This window comes from Xenopus laevis, chromosome 1S, assembly GCF_017654675.1.
Source record: "Xenopus laevis strain J_2021 chromosome 1S, Xenopus_laevis_v10.1, whole genome shotgun sequence".
Classification (NCBI taxonomy): Eukaryota; Metazoa; Chordata; class Amphibia; order Anura; family Pipidae; genus Xenopus; species Xenopus laevis.
Window position 1 is genome coordinate 131,455,082 of NC_054372.1, and position 20,506 is coordinate 131,475,587.

Here is a 20,506-nt window from a genome sequence, read left to right on the forward strand (position 1 = left end):
GAATGTGGCCTTTAACACAGCCTAACACTAATTATAGTACGTAAATTCAAGTACATGTACAAATGACAAATTCATTATAATATTTTATAGCGGCAATTAAATGTCACAAGGGCACTGTGCTTTGCACATCAAGCTATATGGGGAGTAATTTAAACATTTTGGTGTCTCTTTCCCCCTCTCTCTCTTGAGATAAAGCTTCCAGTGCTACTCAAGAGTGTATAATACAATACATCTCAAATGCTCCTCTCTATAAATATATTTTTGCAGACACTAGTAACACTTTGACATTTCCAGGCTCGAATAATGTATATGAATGCACAGTGCATATTTTCACATATACACTGTAATATTCAGTTCCATATTTTTCCAAATAGTTGATTTATTTAGTGAACTACAATTTTTTAGTAACATACTGTAAGTAGCTAAAGATGCCCTCTAATAACCTGACTAAATTTATTCTTCTTGGGCTTCCATTGAGTCCCTGGATACAAACATGCATCTATGCTGTGTTTCAATGTGTTTACATTCTTTCCCTCTTTGGTAACATAATTATTACAGCCACAACCTGCACATATCACCAGCTCCAAACACCAATGTATTTTCTACTCACAAGTCTGGCTTTCTTGGATATCCTATTTATTTCTTCCACTGTCCCCATACTTCTAAGCATTCTGGTGGGTGGAAATCAAGTTATATCTCTTTCTGGCTGCCTTTTTCAGTTCTATGTGTATATTTCTTTGGGTGGCACCGAGTTCTTCCTGCTGGCTGCAATTTCACTTGATCGCTACCTTGCCATCTGCCAACCTTTAAAGTACAGCGCCATCATGACCAGAGACCACTGCTGGAGACTTGCTATTGGCTCATGGGTGTTTGGGTTCTTACAAGGCATCCCATTTGTGTTTCTCATAACTCAATTACAATTTTGCAGCAGAACTTTAGTCATTAACCACTTTTTCTGTGATGCTTCTGCTCTGCTTCATTTGTCCTGCTCAAAAACACAAGTAGCTAGGAATATAATTTTTGGTTTTGCATCCTTTACTATTCTGAGCTCATTCATTGCCACTGTATCCTCTTACTTTTTCATACTCTTATCTATCTATGGCATTTCATCAGCAAGTGGCAGAAAAAAATTATTTTCAACTTGCTCCTCACACTTTGTGGTGGTTTCTATTAGTTATGGCAGCTGCATTTTTCTCTATGTCAGATTTGGTGAGTCTGGGCCTTCCAGTACAGAGAAAGCTGTGTCTATCTTTAATAGTATTTTCATTCCATTTCTTAATACATATATTTATACTTTAAGGAATCATATAATAAAGAATATTCTTAAGGGGTTATGGAGGACGAATGCGTGGTTTTGTGTCAAAGACTAAAATCAATACTTTGGTGAATAATGTGGATATTTAGGGGCAGATATATCAAGGGTCGAATTTGAACTAATGGGAGCTATTTTGAACTCCCATAAGTTCGAAATTCGAATAAAAAAAGACCAACAGAAATTTATCAAAAAAAAAATCAAAGTTTTTTTTTGAGGGTGAATAGGCCGTTCTAGTTCTAATACAAATCAAAGTAACATTGTATTCGATCAAATCAGATTCTAAAAAAAACTTTGATTTGACTCCGAATAGGTTCTAGAAGCTCCCCCATAGGCTAAAACAGCAATTCGCAAGTTTTAGATGGCGAATGGTCAAAGTCGAATTTTTAAAGAAACAGTACATGATACATTTTGATATTGTTATTTTTTTTCAAATTCGAATTGAATTTGGACTATTCCCTAGTCGAAGTAGACAAAAATAGTATTTTTTTACTTTGAATTTTCAATTCGACCCTTGATAAATCTGCCCCTTAAAGTACAAAATAATCTTCAGCTTCATTTAGTCCATATTGCAAGAATGTCTGAATTGCTTTATTTGCTGTTTGTATGGAAATCAAATGGTATTTCTGCTATTTAGGCTGTGAAAAAAATAATGCATTTGATGCTCCAGTGGATTATATGAAATAGCAATATATTTATAGTATCATATCTTTGAATCAGCTTGCATTATAACAGTTAATCCCAATTAATCATAGGTGATAAATATATATGCTTACTAACATCTGAATTTGTAAGCAGAAGACTGGGTTAGAAATTAGGGATGCACCAAGTCTACCTTTTTTGGATGCGGTCGAAGCTTGGATGAAATATTCAGTTGCCAGGGAGTCAGCTGGCACTACGGCAGAGCTGAGACTATGCCAATTTCTGTTTAAATATCAGAATACTCTGTATACAGTCACTGAAAGTAGCCCAGCGGAACTGTTTTAAAAGGGGCACTTCAAAAGCAGATTGGATTTGCTTAAACACTCTTTAGATGATACAGTGGAGAAACATCAGAAGCAACAAGTGAGCGCACATAATAATTCCAGACAAGGAAACAAGAACATTCACCCTGGTGATAAGGTCTTGGTTTGTGATTTTCACTGTTCAGGGAGTCTGTGGTCTCCAGGGACCATTTACCATAGAATGGGTCCCCTGGAGAGTCTATAGCAAAATAATTTAAACTTAGAAAAGATCCTTTGGGCATATAGATAAGGAGATTTGGCCCTGGGTTTAGCTGCCAGTAGGTGTGTGTTAATATGTTCCTAGAGACAGATCTGGCGTTGTTGCAACACAGCTTTCTCTGGTGAATGATGGAAACACAATTTCTGCAAAGAAAAAAAAATGTAAAATGCAGAGGGATTGTATAACTTGCTCAGAGATCTTTCAAGGAAAGATCTGTGTTACAGCCAATTTCCAGATTGAAGAAATTTTATCAAAACACAAAATTTCCATTTTCATTTTTTTTTTGGAAACTGAACAATGAGTTCTTTGCCTATTTCTATAGATGATAATGTTATATAGATATATAATGTCAGTTATTAATATACTACTGCCCACCCCTCATATCTCTGTAGATATATATAGATAAGACCTCGTTGTATAAACTGCCCATAAACAAGCGCTCAGATTTTTTAATTAACAGGTTTGCTAATATATACAATATATTCTGCTTGATGTCATAATTTGATGTCTTTAATATATGATTCAATTTATGGTTATAGGGGGGGCTTTCAAGAACGTTATCATACCTGGTCTCAGTAGCAAAAAAAAAGCTTTCTTCCTTCAGGTAGGACATGGGCCATACTAGAATTAGGGCGGCTGATTCTTGTTATGCACCAGAATCTGCAATTCTGTTGAAAATGAGAGAAAATGTGAATTTTGTATAAAAACTTGGTTATTTGCATTTGGCTAGTGCACTTGCTTGGTAAACGATCCTCACTATTGTAAAAATGCAAGGTGAACGAACAGATCAAGTTGCCATATGTATGGCATTTTAAAGGGATACTGGAAACATGTTTTTTTTAAATTCTGCTCTAACAGAATTCTGCACTGAAATCCAGTTTTTAAAAGAACAAACAGATTTTTTGAATTTAATTTTGAAATCTGGCATGGGGCTAGACATATTGTCAGTTTTCCAGGTGCCCTCAGTCATGTGACTTGTGCTCTGATAAACTTCAGTCACTCTTTACTGCTGAACTGTGAGTTAGAGTTCCCTTTACCCCCACCCCAGCTGCTGATCAAGAGATTACTGGGAATGTAACAAGATAACAGCTCCTTAACACCCACATTGCTAAAAATGCATCCATGCCCCACCAAGTGGTAGATATTAGGATAGCACTCACCAGTAAAAATCCAAGTCTCACAGTGAGTCCTTCAGGTATACTAAGTAGGAGAAACAATAGCTTATTTGAAAGCAGTTCCACTGTAAAGTGCTGGCCCTTTCTGAAAACACAAGTTCAGGCACAATGACCTGAGATGGCTGCCTACATTACATTTATTAAATTACAACTAAAAAAAATACATTTATTGGTTCAGTAATACAATTTTATATGGTAGAATGAATTATTTGTAATGTAAACAGTGTTATTTAAGAATAAAAACTACACCATATCATGACAGAATCTCTATAAATAATTTGCCAGACCAGGAATGACTTAAATGTAGTTGGTCAACTTGAATATATTGAAATATATCAACAAACATTCCTTGTTTTATTTCTAAGATTACTGCACAAAGTGCACCCACCCACCTAATGGTTTAAATCTTAGTGGTGAGCACAACTTACCCTAAGCCTTCTTTCTTACAATATTTAGCCACACATTTAGCTCTCTAAGCCATTAGTTTAGTCTTTGTTACCAATATGTACCAAAACTGTTGGGTCATGCCCAGCCCCACTCAATAACTGGTCTACCTAATCAACCACATGCCAAACCTTGGCACCAGGAAGCCAGAAATATGTTAAGTTGTAGTGATTTGGATGACAGATTACACTATCCACTTTCCAAATAATTGGATCCTATATTATTCCATAATATGCCCAGATATTTATTTAACTCATCTTCGTCATATTTCCAATTACCTCCTCTACAGGATGTATTGCTTAAACTCTTACAAACATGTGCTCTCATGCAAAACTGGTGCTCTCATGAAAAGCAGCTGCATCATCATCATCAATCAAATGCAGCCTACTTTTCATAACAAAAGTCAATGCATTTTCAAAAACAAGATCCAGCACCCTATAGCAATTCTCTAGCCACTCATGTTTCTATCTGATATCCTACTGCCTGGTTTCATAGGGACAACATTTCATTTTTGTCTGTTTAAGGGAATTTCTCCTACTAATTTTGTCACTGCTGGCAAATTAATGTATGCTCCTTAATTAGAATAAATCCCCTATCACCATGAGCCAAGCATTATTCCTGTTACATTTATATTTTTGAACTAGAGATGTACATTTCCTGAAGAAAATGTGAGTGGTGCTTGCCGTGGCAAAACTCAGGCCCCCCATATATGTTGGGTGTCTTGCCCAGTCGCCCCTGGTGCCTAGAGAGTACACAAAGTCGGTAGAATCCGGATTAAACCGGTGAAATTTAAAGCCAACCAAATTTTACCATTGAAATCAATCCAAACAAACTGGCTATTTTTGGCTCCGCCCACTTTTAAAAATTTGCAACCCAGTCACCAAATGGACCAAGTTTGAGCACTCTTACATTAACAGTGTAAGAATGACAGGAATTTAAATATTCCCATTGAATAGCGTTAGGTAAAATTTGATTGGCTGTCTTAAGCTCCGCCCATTTTTCTGAATTTTATCCCCAGTTACCTAGTCATGGTCAGTGCCAAGTTTGGGGCCTCCGGTTTTAAAACTGTGAGAACGGCGGTAATCAAAAATTTTACATTGAAGTCAATAGGTGAAAACGGATTGGCTGTTTATGGCTCCACCCACTTTTCCTAAATTTTGACCGCAGTCACCCAGTGAGTAATTGAGCCAAGTTTGGTACACCTAGCATTTAAACTGTGATAATAGCAGCAGTTTATCATTTTTCATTAAGGTCAAAGGCTGAAATCTGATTGGCTGTTGTTGCCCCGCCCCTTTTTTCCTAATTGTGAACCACAGTCACTCAGTGACTAACATACCAAAGTTTGGGAATGCTGTCATTTAATGTGTAAAAATGGCAGCATTTCTATTTTTTTCTATTGAAAATCAATGAATGAAATTTGATTGGTTGTTGGTGGCTCCGCCCACTTTTTCTAAACTTGAAGTGGAAACCCCCAGCGACCACATTTGTGATATTCAAGGTCCCTGACATCAATACTGAGAGAATGGCAGCCTTCTTAATTTTTCCCATTAAAACCAATCAAAGAAATCTGATTGGTTGGTTTTGGCTCCACCCACTTTTCTTAATTTTAATCCCAGTCCCCCAGTGACCAACTGTGCCAACTTTGAGGAGGCTGCCATTAACCGTCTAAGAGCGGCAGCAGTTTAAAATTTTCCTATTTAATTGAATGGCTGAAATTTGATTGGCTGTTGTAGACTCCGCCCACTTTTTGTAAATTTTGGCCGCAGTCACCCAGTGACCCACGGTGCCAAGTTTGGGAGCTCTGGCTTTATTACTGTGAGAATTACAGCTGTTTACATTTTCTCATTGAAGTCAATAGGGAAAATCTGATTGGTTGTTTGCGGCTCCGCTCACTTTTTTGGGTCCCCAAAATAGGACAGAAAAGTCACAACACCCCATTCCCGAATAAGCTGAACGGTTTGACACCTCATTCATGGGTCTGCGACAAACTAATTATTCGATAAATTCCCCATTATAAGTCAATGGGGCAAATTTGGGGACCTCTCCTGCCCCGGGGGTAAAACTTATACCCTCGTGTGGGGTATCATCTGACACAGGTCGCAAACCTCTTCAAATGTGGTAAATTTAACGTTTCTACAAGATTCCCTCTCTGCGCTAGAATCCGTCAAAAGTTGGCCTCAATGTTAATCTATGGGACTTTTCGGGGTGGTTAATTGCCCCCGCAAGGGGCAATTAACCACCCACCCCTTAGAAAAGTCATACCACCCCATTCCCGATTAAGCCGCACGATTTGACACCTCATTCATGGGTCTAGGACAAACGGTGCGGGACTAGTTACGCGCCAAACTTTCATACGGAAGAAGAATAAAAATAAGTTTGCAAGATAACAGTAGTGATGCTTTGCTTCGCAAGCACCACTAATTAGAATTTTAAATGCCATGATTTGCCCTTATACTCTTTGATAAAAGGACAATTTATTGATTTTCTTCACCTTGAACAGTAGCATCCATATATAAATGCTGTACATTGTTTTTAACATTTTAATAAAGGATTGTTTTATTTTAGCTTTTTTTTATCTTTATATGACTTAATTTTGTATCTTAAAAAAATATGATTTAGTTGTGGTTTGCTTCTTTCTTTCTCTTGTATCAATAAAACTTTTTTGCATACAAATATCCTTATTTTTTGTCTACAATTATCGCATTTTTAACAGATGTTCTGAAAAGATTCAGATCATTTGTCATTATCTTTCATGCAGCAATTAATTGCCACAACAGGGCACTGTTCATTGTACATCAAGCTATATCCGGAGCAATTTAAATGTTTTGGAGTCTGTTTCCCCCCCTCTCTCTCTCTTGAGAAAAAGCTTGCAGTGCTACTCAAGAGGCTATAAGACAATAAATATCAAATGTTTCTCTCTACAAATTGAATTTTTGCAACCACTAATAACACTTATATTTCTTGGCTCAAATAATATGTATGATGGCACTCAAGCTATTTTTATTTTCTTATTTATACTGTAATTTTCAGTTCTACGTTTTTTTCAAATAGTTTATTTACTTAACTACACTTTGTAATATTACTGGCTAAAGATGCCCTCTAATAACCTGACTGAGTTTATTCTTCTTGGGCTTCCATGCAGTCCCAGAATACAAACATGTATATTTGCTGTGTTTCAATGTGTTTACATTCTGTCGCTCTTTGGTAACATAATTATTATAGCCACTACCTGCACATCCCACCAGCTCCAAACACCAATGTATTTTTTACTCACAAGTTTGGCCTTCTTGGATATCTTTTTTATTTCTTCTACTGTCCCCAAACTTCTAAGTATTCTGGTGGGTGGAAATCAGGTTATATCTCTGCCTGGCTGCCTTTTACAGTTATATGTATATATTTCTCTGGGTGGCACCGAGTTCTTCCTGCTGGCTGCAATGTCTCTTGATCGCTACCTTGCCATCTGCCAACCTTTAAGGTACAGCGCCATCATGAGCAATGACAACTGCTGGAGACTCATTGTTGGCTCATGGGCATTTGGGTTCTTAGACAGCATCCCGTTTATTTTTCTCATATCTCATTTACAGTTTTGCAGCAGACCTTTAGTCATCAACCACTTTTTCTGTGATGCCCCTGCTCTATTTCTTTTGTCCTGCTCAGACACAAGGGTAGCTCAGAATGTACTTTTTGGTTTTGCTACTCCTACTATTCTAACCTCGTTCATTGTTACTGTATCCTCTTACTTTTTCATACTCTTATCTATCTATCGCATTTCATCAGCACATGGCAGAAGAAAAATGTTCTCAACTTGCTCCTCACACTTTGTAGTGGTTTCCATTGTTTACGGCAGCTGTATTTTTCTCTATATCAGGCCTGATGAGTCTGGGTCTTCCAGCACAGTGAAGGCTGTGTCTATATTTAATAGTATTTTCCTTCCATTTCTTAATCCATACATTTATACTTTGAGAAATGAAATCATAAAGAACATTCTAAAGAGGTTGTGGAGGACCAATGTACGTCTCTGTGTCAAAGACTAGTGGCCGCAGCACAAAACGTTGTGAAAATAAATAATTTTTTTTATTTAATAACATAAATACTTGAAAGCATTTAAAAATGCACCATCACTTGAAAATCTGCTAATCCTGAACATTTATTTATCATATGACACAGGAGTGAGTTACTTTCTGTTAAAAACTTTGGTGAAAAAGGCAGATTTGCAAAGTGCGAAACATTCATTCCAAGATTCAGAGTTGGCACCAAATATCAGGTTCAATTAGTCAGTAATGCAAGTATGTCAGTATTGCTTCATTTGAATTTTTTTTATTTCTATAATTGTATTGATTTTTTTAGTATTGTTTCATTTTCTGTAGTATAACAGCACTGCATGGAATCAGTTGGCATTTCTACCCTTTAGGCTGTGAAAAAATGATGACACTTGAGTCTAGTGGATCATATGAAATAGCAAATACACAACTTATGCTGGCATGGAAAGAAGAAGGGGCCCTGTGTGACGCTACAACAAATCTTTGCTTGAATTAACTTGAATTGTTACTGTGAATCCCAGTTAAAAGTATGCTTAGTAAAAACTGAATTTGTCAACAGAAGACAGGATTAAAAATTACAGGTTTGGGATCCCTTATCTGGAAACCCATTATCCAGACAAAAAGCTGAATTACAGGAAGGCAATCTCCCATTATACAGTAATTGTTATATCAAATATGTTGTAGTTATACCTAAACTAAAATAATTTTTGAAAAATCATCAAACTATTTGCAAAAAGTATAGTCAGGTTTGTGAACAAAAACCCAAAACAAATGGCAGGAACCTAAGGGTAGTCTGTGTAACATTATGATATAGCACAACAAAATCCATACATACAGCACATATAGAATACTACATACAGGTCAGCAATGATTTAGCAGACCCTGCAGGTCTATGTATCATGACGTATTTTTAGTAGGGATGTAGCGAACGTCGGAAAAAAAGTTCGCGAACATATTCGCGAACTTGCGCAAAAATGCGAGCGGTTCGCGAACGGTTCGCGAACCCCATAGACTTCAATGGGAAGGCGAACTTTAACATCTAGAAAAGACATTTCTGGCCAGAAAAATGATTTTAAAGTTGTTTAAAGGGTGCAACGACCTGGACAGTGGCATGCCAGAGGGGGATCAAGGGCAAAAATGTATCTGAAAAATCTGCCTGTGTGTGCTTGGAAGAGATAGTGTAGGGGGAGAGCTGTTAGTGATTTCAGGGACACCAGTCCCACTCCCCAACACTGCTAGACTAATAGCACTGGGCTCTTATAGTAGTAGTAGTAGTAGTAGTAGTAAAACAACAAAAAAATAAATAAAAGCAGTCCTTACAAGGACTACTGTTATTGCAGCAGTCAGCAGATGAGATCAGAAGCAGGACAGCTGCCCACTGCAGCTACATACAGAGCACTGCAGTAGAAGGTAGATTACTAGCCAGCAAAGCTACCTAAGCTTAAATGTCCCTCAAACCCCTGCAGACTTCTGTCCCTCCAATAACAGAGCAGTATCAAAACGATTACTAGCCAGCAAACTTTCAACTGTCCCTGAAATCACTAACAGGCAGCAGCTCTCTCCCTACACTATCTCTTCAGCACACACAGGCAGAGTGAAAAAACGCTGCAGGGCTTCGGTTTTTATAGGGAAGGGGAGTGGTCCAGGGGAGAGCTTCCTGATTGGCTGCCATGTACCTGCTGGTCTGGGGTGAGAGGGCAAAAAAAAGCGCCAACAATGGCGAACCCAAAATGGCGAACGTCGCGCGACGTTCGCGAACTTCCGGCGAGCGCGAACACCCGATGTTCGCGCGAACAAGTTCGCCGGCGAACAGTTCGCGACATCTCTAATTTTTAGGGATGATCAGGCAAACCTAACTAATGTTAAACAGAAGGTGTAGGGAGTGGGAGGGGGTCATTCCTTTATATTAAATCTGCATTATATTATACATTTATATTATAGGGAGTGTGATGCTAAATAACACAAAGAATATGTTACACAACTGTGCAAACAGTTGTGTTGTTGTATTGTATATAGGTAACTTGCATTGCCAGGAGGTTGTGTGCTATTTGTTGTGCCTAAACAACTGTTGGGGCTGTAAAACATCAAAAGCCACCTCCCCTAGAGGAGTGATTTTCCTGGGCTCAAGGTGTATAAGAAAGGCCAGATGTCTGGCCTTAGTAGATAGTCAGGTCTTGGGAGAGCAGTGCTTAACATCTATGCTATCTCCATGTATGTCTCTTTGATTCACCTTAAACCTGTATTTAACATCTATGCTATAACTTGTTTATTTGACAATAAATCTTCTTTATTTTTTCTAAAATCCAATGAGCCTGGAGATTATTCTCATGCCCGGAGTCCACACTTGTATTAGTAGTTGCAAGATACTACTAAATCTGTAAGCAGTAACCAAGCCTATTCCGACACATTGGGGGCTGGTCTGTTTTTAGACCCTGGAAGGAGTGCCTACTTCAAACAAAAAAGAAGGAATCCATTGTGAATCCAAAGATGTTTGATTTTCAGGTTCTGCAGCACCAGTGTGCTTCCAATAAAGTCCCTTTGGCATGGTGAAGTTACCAAGCAGAAAGAGGATTTTCTAAAAGCAAGATATTTCTTGTCCATCGCTGGTCGAAAGGAACTAGGTAAATATGAATGTTTTTAAAAGACTTTCTAAGGCATTAAACAAGGGTTTCAACCTAGGGACATTACTGATCAGGTTACGGTTGAGGGGTGTGTTTTCAGATTTGATGCATGAAGTTATTCGGGTCCATTTTCCTTGAAAGATGTGGATGATAGTGTTTGGGTGGTTTATAAATAGCTATGAATATGGTTTCCTCAGTAAAGCAGAAGAAGTTTGGGGGTATAATTCAGTTATTGCTTCAGGTTGGAAAGTTGTTGTGTAATAAGGTTAATAGTACAGCACATACAATTGATACTTTGAGATCAGAGGATTCAGAGGAAAGCTGCATGGGAGATATTAGATTGTTGGTACAAACAGCTACACATACCTCATATTTTCAAAAAGAAAAGTTAGATAATAAGTTAGAAAATAAGTTAGAGTGAACTAAAAAATGCAGAATTAGAACAGGCAATTGGAAAATTTACAAAGTAAAATACAAAATGCACAGCCCCCCATTAAATTAGGGGGAAGTAAGATTTGGCAATGGAGTGTTTATAACACCATATAAATCATCCACTTAATGAATTCAGACACTTTGCAAACTTCAGATCTGGGATTTTTGCATGATCAGGAAAGGGATAATAACTTTGAAAAAAATGTAATAGCTGAAACCTTAGAAAGGTATTTTGCAATCAGTGATCAGGAATTGATGAATGTTGCTCTCAAAGGTTTGGGTGATATAGATGTAGAAGGATTTACACAAACATTCCCCATCTTTATATAAAGATGCAAAGAAAAGATATTTAACATTTAAAGTAATGTACAGTGCATGAGTCCATTACAAGTAGGGCAAACTGTAAACTTTCTAGCAGCATATGAGAAAATGCAGTAGATACGGAAAAGAGAGATAAGCCAGAATTATATTTGGAGGAGTCCAAAAATGCAGAGAATTGGCTTTGTCACTGGTTCCAGTCCAGGTTGCACAATATATGGGTTTAGTGGCAAATTACCATATGGAATTTGAGAAATGGATTCAGTTACTGCAGCTTGAATGTGAAGTTAAGAAAGTGTCACCAGTCTATGAACTGTAAGAAAACATAAAATATGGAATGAACATAGACAGAGAAATAATAGAAGTAACACATGGAGGTTAGAAGGTAAACAGTTTTCAAAAGATAGAGTGCACAGCAGAGGAAGAGGTTGAAGAAGTAAGATAATGCAGGATAAGAACAGGCTACAGGAGTTACAAGAGTATTTGGAGATATTCTGTACATCCAAGAAGACACCTCTTAAAGTGGTGGTTCACCTTTAAGTTAACTTTTAGTATGTTAAAGAATGACCAATTCTAAGCAACGTTACATTTTGTCTTCATTATTTCTTTTTTTTTTTTTATAATTTTTGAATTATTTGCCTTCTTCTTCTGACTCTTACCAGCTTTCAAATGGAAGTTACTGGCACCCCATCTAAAAACAAATGCTCTGTAAGGCTACATATTTATTGTTATTACTCATCTTTCTATTCAGACCCTCTCATATTCATATTCCAGTCTCTTATTCAAATCAATGCATGGTTACTAGGGTAATTTGGACCCTAGCAACCAGATTGCTGAAATCACAAACTGGATAGCTGCTGAATAAAAGCTAAATAACTCAATAACTGCAAATAATAAAAAAATGAAGACTAATTGCAAATTGTCTCAGAATATCACTCTCTGCATCATACTAAAAGTTACCTCAAATGTGAACAACCCCTTTAAAGAAGTTAAGGGAACCTCCCATCATAACATCTTCTGGCAGGGCATTCCATAATACCACCATCTGAATAGTAAAAAAACATTTTTTTCAGATGAAAATTCTGTTCCTCTGAGGGTTTTCAAAAGGGTGGCCTCTTGTCCTTATGTGTAAAAATATTCCCTCTGTGTCTAAAGTGTCCTCTGACTTGTTTGTGAAGAGTAATCATATCCCCTTGCAAATGCTTTTTTCTATAAAAAAAGGCCAGCTTTACCAGTTTAGTTGCACATCTGCACTATTTCCAGGTCATTAATATCCTTCCTAAAGAAAAGCCCCAACCGTTTGCTGTATAACTAGCATTTACCATGTTTTTCTCAATGTTTTTACTAATTTGCCAGATACTAGTACACAAATCTATTTAAATTGCTCTGCAAAGTAGGAGCATCCTGCATGGTGACTATAGTTGTGTGCAATTTTGCAGCTAGTGATCGACTTTTCAGACACGTGTCCAAAATTTTTTTCGACGCCGTCGAATTTTCGCTGGAGATTCGAAATGTATTTGCCGGCGGCGAAATGTGGAAATTCGCAGTGAATTCATGACAGGTGAATTTATTGGCCCATCACTACCATCAGCAAAAAGAGAGAGAGTACTTATAATGTCCACAATTAATACGTTAACATGTTTTAACACATTAAAAAGCAAAGGGCCAAGGCCAGACTCCCATAACCACACTTGTCCAGCTAGTATTTTACAATTGACACCCTGGTTACCTAAAATAATTTAAACAATTATAATTTAAGAAAACAAGAAAGGGAAAGTACCCCACTTAACCTATTCTACTGTTGCTTCGCAAGTTTTACTCCTCTATTCTTGCCTAATAATTGGGAAATAAATAATTGCAAGATATCACAAATTGATCCACCACCTAGGTGTACAAAGTGCAAGTGCGTAAACCCACTCAAGAAGCCGCCAGCAGGTGCGAGGGCTGTATAGACGTCCCAGGAGTGACAGGCAAGACTGAGCCACAGAAAGACGATTCAACATGGTCCTTACCGCGGTCACACACTCAAGACAAGAGAGAGTAGATCAGCATGGAGCTTCAGAAGTCACATTAAACAGATGAGAACACTAGCATTTAATAGGGCTATTCAGTGTTTAATTTATTTCAAAGTAGCCCTGCATATACACAATGCACTTCTGTTTGTTGTATTCTGTTGTTGTAACAGTTAAAATTAAAAAAAGGTTTAAAAAGTTTATAAGCTGTGTTATGTTTTGTGGCTCCAGACTATTGTTCTTTAGTGGGAGAGGGGCAAAATGGATCTTTTGATAGTAAAGGTTGCTGACCCCTGACTTAGATCAATTAAAGCACCAATTCATTGAAGGTTCACGACTTAAATAATGGTACAAAACTAAAGTGCTGTGCAATAAATATTAAATGAATTAAATTCCCAAATTAAGACCAATAATTGATCTAGAAAGAGGAGTTTAAAAAATCACACTTGTCCAGCTATGAACTGGTCCATTTACCATCAGTCTTATTAATCTTTTTTTTAGCCAGTACTCAGATATTACCAATATTCCTTAATTTAATCATCAATTTTCTGTGTGATACATTTTAGCAAAATCTACATAGATCACATACATTGCCACCTAAATATCTAGGCTTCTGCTCACCTCCTCATAGAAGATAATTCAATTTGCTATAACTCCAAAAGGTTTCCAACAACAGATGTTAAATTAAGAGGCCTATAATTATAAAGCAAAGAATGGGATTCCTTTTCGAATAATGGCACCACATTGGTAATTCTCCAATCTGATGGTATCATGCTACAATTCAAAGAATTATGGGAACTACAATGAATTGGTTTGGTAAACAAAAACCTAAGCTTATTCATTTCCTGGGTTAAATATATCACGTCTTCAATTTCTTTATGCTCACATGTTCTAGTCTTCTTTGACGTTCCTTCTGCATCAACTAATTGCCTACACTTAAATTTACTCAATTTACTCAATTAAAAATTAATGCCAGAACAGAAGGCTTCTTTAGACAGTTTTGGTGACTGCTCAGTGGCTCTTAATAATATGCCTACAAAACAATTATGAGAATTTAGGCTAATCACAAGGTAGGAAACAAACATCAGAGCAAAACAGATTGTATAAAACAATGGCGTTATTAAATATTTTACTATACACATCTATACTGTCCATACAGTTTAGGATGTTACTACATTACTTAGTTTTAAGTATAGCTTTACTAAATATTACTTAAATTAAATCTAAGTATAACACGATTCTGTACATCAAACTCTAAATTGATTCTTTGTGGCTGTTTACTATGTAATAAAAAACCCATTTGGCTTGTCAATAGTTGAGGAAAAATATTGCCTTCTATAGGATTCGGGAGTAAATGATCTGAGCCAGTTATTAAAAAAATAGGAAAGCAAGTGTTGTTAGGCATTCCTCATTACATATTTTCACAGCGTGGTCCAGTCAGTTCCAGCCCATCGTTTTCAAAGAATGTTCAAAAAAGTCATAAGGGCTTGTGTATGTCTCCAAGTGAAGCGCAATTGTCATGTTTTTTCTTAAAATGTGTTTTCTCACAGAATTTCAGCCCCATGGTGCTTGGTGCAATCTGGCAGTGCCTACCAAAATTGTTTCAGATTTGCCAAAATTAACTCATTTAGGAGAAAATGGGATACTCTTAGGACCTGCCATTAATCAAACTCTGGACTATGTAACAAATTGGCACTGCATTACTTCATGGAGCCACTAGACTTTTGGGCTCTGGTCTCGCAATGTTAATAGGGTTTGCACTTTGCTGTCCTGTGCTCACACTTGCCTCTGCCTCCCTTGTTATGTCCAGGTGATTTCAGTATGTAATTAAGGGACTTTATAAGCCTGCTTGATGCAACCATGGGTGTTTGATCATTGAAGCCTATTAGCCAGATCTAGCACTATTCTGTTGCTGTGACTCCTTGTTCTTGTGATTCCCATGCCTGGTTCCTGCCTTTTGTTCCTGAGTTTTCCTGTTCCAGCCCATGTCTCACCTGATTCCCTGCTCTGTGCCCTTTTTCCCCTACTCCAGTTCCCAAATCTTGTTTTCTGTTGGCTCTCCTTCTATTTGACCTAGGCCTGTTTCTCTGACTACTCTATGTCTTCGGCCTGCCCCTGCCTGTTACTGGACTCTACTTGCCAGCTGCCTGCACAAAACTTTTTGCCAGTCTATTGGACACTCCTTGTTAGCCTCCTGCCTTTGACCACTGGTATATGGACTTGTATATTTCTTACACTTGCTCAGAATCTTGATGCATTCATATTTAGCATTCATAAATATTTTCTTCATTTAACATGACTTCTACCTATCATCAAATTCTGGTTTTATATTACCCATGTTATACAGCACATACACTCTGACCTGCCAGCCACTCACCTGTGGCTCACCCTGACAAATACAATCCCGTGGAAGTTCAGCTGGCATCATGCCTGGAGTTTGCCAAGCAAGTGATGTTTACAATGGATTCTTTCAGCGCTTGTCTGCTGTGCCTATTGACGCTTGATGCAAAGGGTAACTAAGAACTACTGCATGGTCAGGAGGTCAACAGGCACAGCAATTCTCGATTCAGAGCAGAAGGCAGGAAGGACTGAGTGGTGCCAAGTGCAACTATACAGAAGTGCAAGAAACACAATTTGATGCGTGAACCTTTAATGAAGTGGTTTTACATGCATGGCTGCAGAAAACTGCATGGACTACAACTGCATTTAAGGACTATCCATTATAACCATGAAGTAGCAACAGGCAGATATTTCATGCTTGTTGGATTATATACTGAGATGTATCTACAAATGTGAAAAACTTCCTTTTATATTTATATTACTCCTTAAATGTGCTTTTACTATCTTTGCAGGTTATTTTTAGCTATAATTATTTTATATTTAACAATCAATATTTTATACAGAATCAGGGCACAGCTATAGGGAGTAAGTTTGTCCCATCATATGCCATGGCAGAATAGGAAGATGGATATATATGGACTCCATCCACTTTTAGTAAAAATATTGTATCTATATACTAGGTATGTCGATGACTTGTTATTTTTATGGGGTGATGCTAGGAGGAGGGCTAAAGCATTTGTTAGCTGGTTGAATCATTGAATTACATTTTTGAATTAAACTTGAATTGTACATCAATTATGGAAGAAAATTAGATTATCTAGACCTGACATTATTTTGTGAAGGCAGCATGGCTGAGAGTAAACTATATGAGAAACTTACTGATAGAAATGGGTTACTACATGCAAATATGCAAATCATATTAACTGTATTAAGAATATCCAACCCAGAGTAGCCTATACGTGTTTGTTGAAGACAAAAACATGTAAGGCTACCTCCATGTGTACCTCATAAATGATAACTTGATTTTAAATGTCTTTTTGGGAGATTGCTCTTTGAGTGCCTGCTCTACATCTACATGGTTAGATCTGCTCCCTTATCTGAAGGCTCAACGTGGAGCACCTGGGCTTCTACCATTGTGTGAAGAGTTACGTTAACCAGTTTTACACCTTTCTTACATCTTTGCAATAAGAATATCCCAAAAGGCCAATTCCTAAGGGCAAGGAGAAATTGCTACTTAGAAAACAGCTTTAATAATTGTTTAGAATGTGTAGGATTAGAAATTATATTCCAGGAAATGGGATATAAATATAAGTGGATAAAGAAAGCTAAACAGTTTGCCCAAATTAACCAAAGAAATGATCTCATTACAAAGAAGGATGCAGATGGATTACCTACAATCCATATATGTATTAACTGCCACACTAAAGAGCTGGCAGAACATACCTAGGAAGACAATTAATAGTGTCCCTCAACTATTCAAAGAATGCCACGATGGAGATCCAAAACCAATGGTATGTATAGGTCTGGAACTTATTTTACCTGCCACACTACAGAGCTAACAGAATAGAAGTTGAAGGGCCAATCATAGTGTCCCGCAACCATTCAAAGAATGCCATGATAGCTATCCAAAAGTATTAGTATATGTAGTTCTGGAACACATTTCACCTAGTTTTAAAGACATGATGGAAGACTACATGAGACCTACTGGATCTTCAGAAGAACATCCTTCTGACCTTGATGTGTATTTGATTATGGAATAATTTTAAATGCCTGGTTTACTGAGCTGTCAGACTGAAACACCAAAGACAGAAACATTAAACTATAAACTTTTAAATTCATTTTGGAAAAATGGTAAAAAATAAAAGATGGAAAGTAATTGAATATAAGCCTTTATTTATAGTGAACAATATATAAACAAATCAACTGAAAAAAAAGTGTTTGGAAGGTGAGCAACTCCTTTCAGCACTGAATAATGGAGTTTGAAATTCCATGGTTTACCAATAGATGGTGCTGCTTGACATTCTATAGTTATGCTGTATGACCCACACAGTGAATGATCTGTTGGCATATGCACCTAAAAAAGGCTGGCAAAAGAAAAGAGTGTTCAGTGTTTCCTACTTATCTTACATATTTTGTACTACTGGTCGTGAACATCTTAGCATTTGGGAACAGCACGTGATTGGGTCACATCTCATCAAAAATGGACAATCTGTTTTTTAAAAAAAAAAAAAAAAAAGGAACATTGGAAAAGGAGTTTTATGGCTCTTAGTGATGAGTGAAATGGGTCCCCAAGTATGGCCAAACTAAATAAAGTCAAAATATATTGGGTATTAATTAAACATGATGTGTAAAAAATAGATGATTTTGTTTTTTACTTTAGTTTCTTTCTACTGTCTTACAACTACACGGTTAGCTAATGGTAACAGTGTTTTGAATGTTTTAAGAAGTAGGCATTAAAATACAGGTCCACAAAAATGTGCTCTCTCCGGGACAACAGGTCATAGAAATTATGAGGGTACCTCAGTGTCAGTTTTGCTATATTTCATAAATAATTGTGCATGTCATATTGTTTTGTACTTGCTTTATATGTTCACATCAATGGTATGCCAATCATTGCAACTCTTAGTTCTGTTATCCATGCAAGTTTATTTTCCTATTCTGTGTGTAAGGACTTCAGACCTATCTTCCTGGTAATGCTTGTTTGTTGTAACCAAGTTTGTTTGTCAATCATGTCCATCCAAATACAAAGTGCCAAGTAGGGTAGTGGCTTGCAAAGGAGGATAGTTTTGGAAATGTCACATTCCTTTCCAAAATGTCATGTTAGGGAAATAGAAAACCGAACCTGGTTAGGGTGAGATGGACTAAAAAGAGCCAAAAAGACCTTCACAAGCAATTACATGCAAAATGAAGCCTTTTGAAATCAGAAGGTACAGTATTTACTTTTCTCATTCCATACACATAGCACTGCCTAAATACCAAAAATTAGAGTTTTAATTCTCCCATAAGGCATCATGGGTGGGGATATGCAAAAGTGTCATGTTGTCAGTTATCTGTGAAAAGCACCCAGCAGCATAGAACAAGCTCCTATGGTTTTCTCCAATGTGCTCTATAGCCACAAGCTCTACATAAACTCATTGGGGTATATTTATCAAAGAATATAGAGATCACCACAGTCCTCTAGAGTGGAATTACGCCACTCTCCATTCATTTTTAAAAAGTATTTATCAATGAAAGTGAAAGTTCATCCTTTGATAAATACACCTTTCTAAATCCCATAGAAATGAATGGAGAGTGTCGGAATTTCACTCTAGAGGCCTGTGGCGATCTCTAACTTCACTTTTTGAATATACCCAATTGTGAGCTAGTCTGTTATTAGTAGAATAGCTGTACTCCCACCTTGGCACAGTGCTGACTAATAGTACAAAAAAGCTCTTGCAAAACAAATTCAGTTCTGCAAATAAGTAACGTGGCAGATTTAGCAAAGGTCAAATTTCGAAGTTATATTTTTTTAACTCTAATAAATTCGAATGTACTCACAACTGGAATTGGAGGTTATTTATGAAAAAACTCCAAAGTCTAATATTCGTTCGAATACAAACGATCCGAAAAATCAAATCAAATTGTTTTTTCCTCCGAAAAAAATTCAATATCAGGAAGGCAATAAACATCTTCAAATGGTTCAACGGACCTCTGCCATTGACTTATAAATGAACTCGGCAGGTTTTAGGTGGCGAAAATCTCACATTCTAATCTAAATTTGATTTGGTGATTTCAAATTCAAATTTGTGAGTTTTGAAAAAAAAAAATTCGAACCTTAATAAATCTGCCCCATAATGTTGTTCATTTGGTTATACAAAAGCTCTTTTTATCTATTTAATTAATTCCTCAACGTACTCATAAAAAAGCTGGAATAAATATACTACTGAACAGATCCAATTATTAATGACTTTAAACTTGTAAAAATAATCGCTAATGCAGAAATTCCAACCCCAGAGCTTTGGTGGAGCTAGACTATAGGGGTATTATTTGTCCCAAGTAGATTTTGTTCATAACACATACCTTAAACAAAAACATACCTTCCACACACCCTAGGGTCATGCCAGTAACAGGAGAGATAAATAAGTACAGTTCGATTCACATATTAGATAAACTGTCATGTGCTTTAATGAACAGAAGAAACCTTTGCCTGACGTGTTCTCAATCTCTGTACTGGAGATCCTGTCTCTTCTATGTCAAATTACCTTTAAAATAATCATGTGCTGACTTTATGAAGAGATAATGTTAATAAATAAGTAATTAATATTTATTGTCAATGCAATATTGTTAATAGCTTAAATATTAAGCATACCTTTTGTATGGACTTTGTACAGTAATAATGTCCATACAAAAGGTGTACTTAATACTTCAGCTCTTAACAATATTGCATTGACAATAAATTTTAATTAAATCCCTTTTTGCACAATATTTAATTAAAAGTCCCACTTTATAGTCAAAATAATGAACACATGCATTTGTCCCTGAACACTGGTAGCTTTACTTTTTGTTTTGACTTATCACATCAAGTACCTGCAGAGAAAATATCAAATCA

The 20,506-nt window shown here is 36.8% G+C and overlaps 2 protein-coding genes across 2 annotated transcripts; both read left to right on the plus strand.

Annotated features, from left to right (window-relative positions):
- Positions 1 to 428: 428 nt before the first annotated feature.
- Positions 429 to 1,370, plus strand: LOC121399015 (olfactory receptor 6F1-like). The gene has a single exon (XM_041578769.1). It carries the CDS (start codon positions 429 to 431, stop codon positions 1,368 to 1,370), a length of 942 nt encoding a protein of 313 aa, XP_041434703.1.
- Positions 1,371 to 7,247: 5,877 nt separating this feature from the next.
- On the plus strand, positions 7,248 to 8,189 carry LOC108704971 (olfactory receptor 6F1). Its single transcript, XM_018241722.1, has one exon. It carries the CDS (start codon positions 7,248 to 7,250, stop codon positions 8,187 to 8,189), a length of 942 nt encoding a protein of 313 aa, XP_018097211.1.
- Positions 8,190 to 20,506: the final 12,317 nt, after the last annotated feature.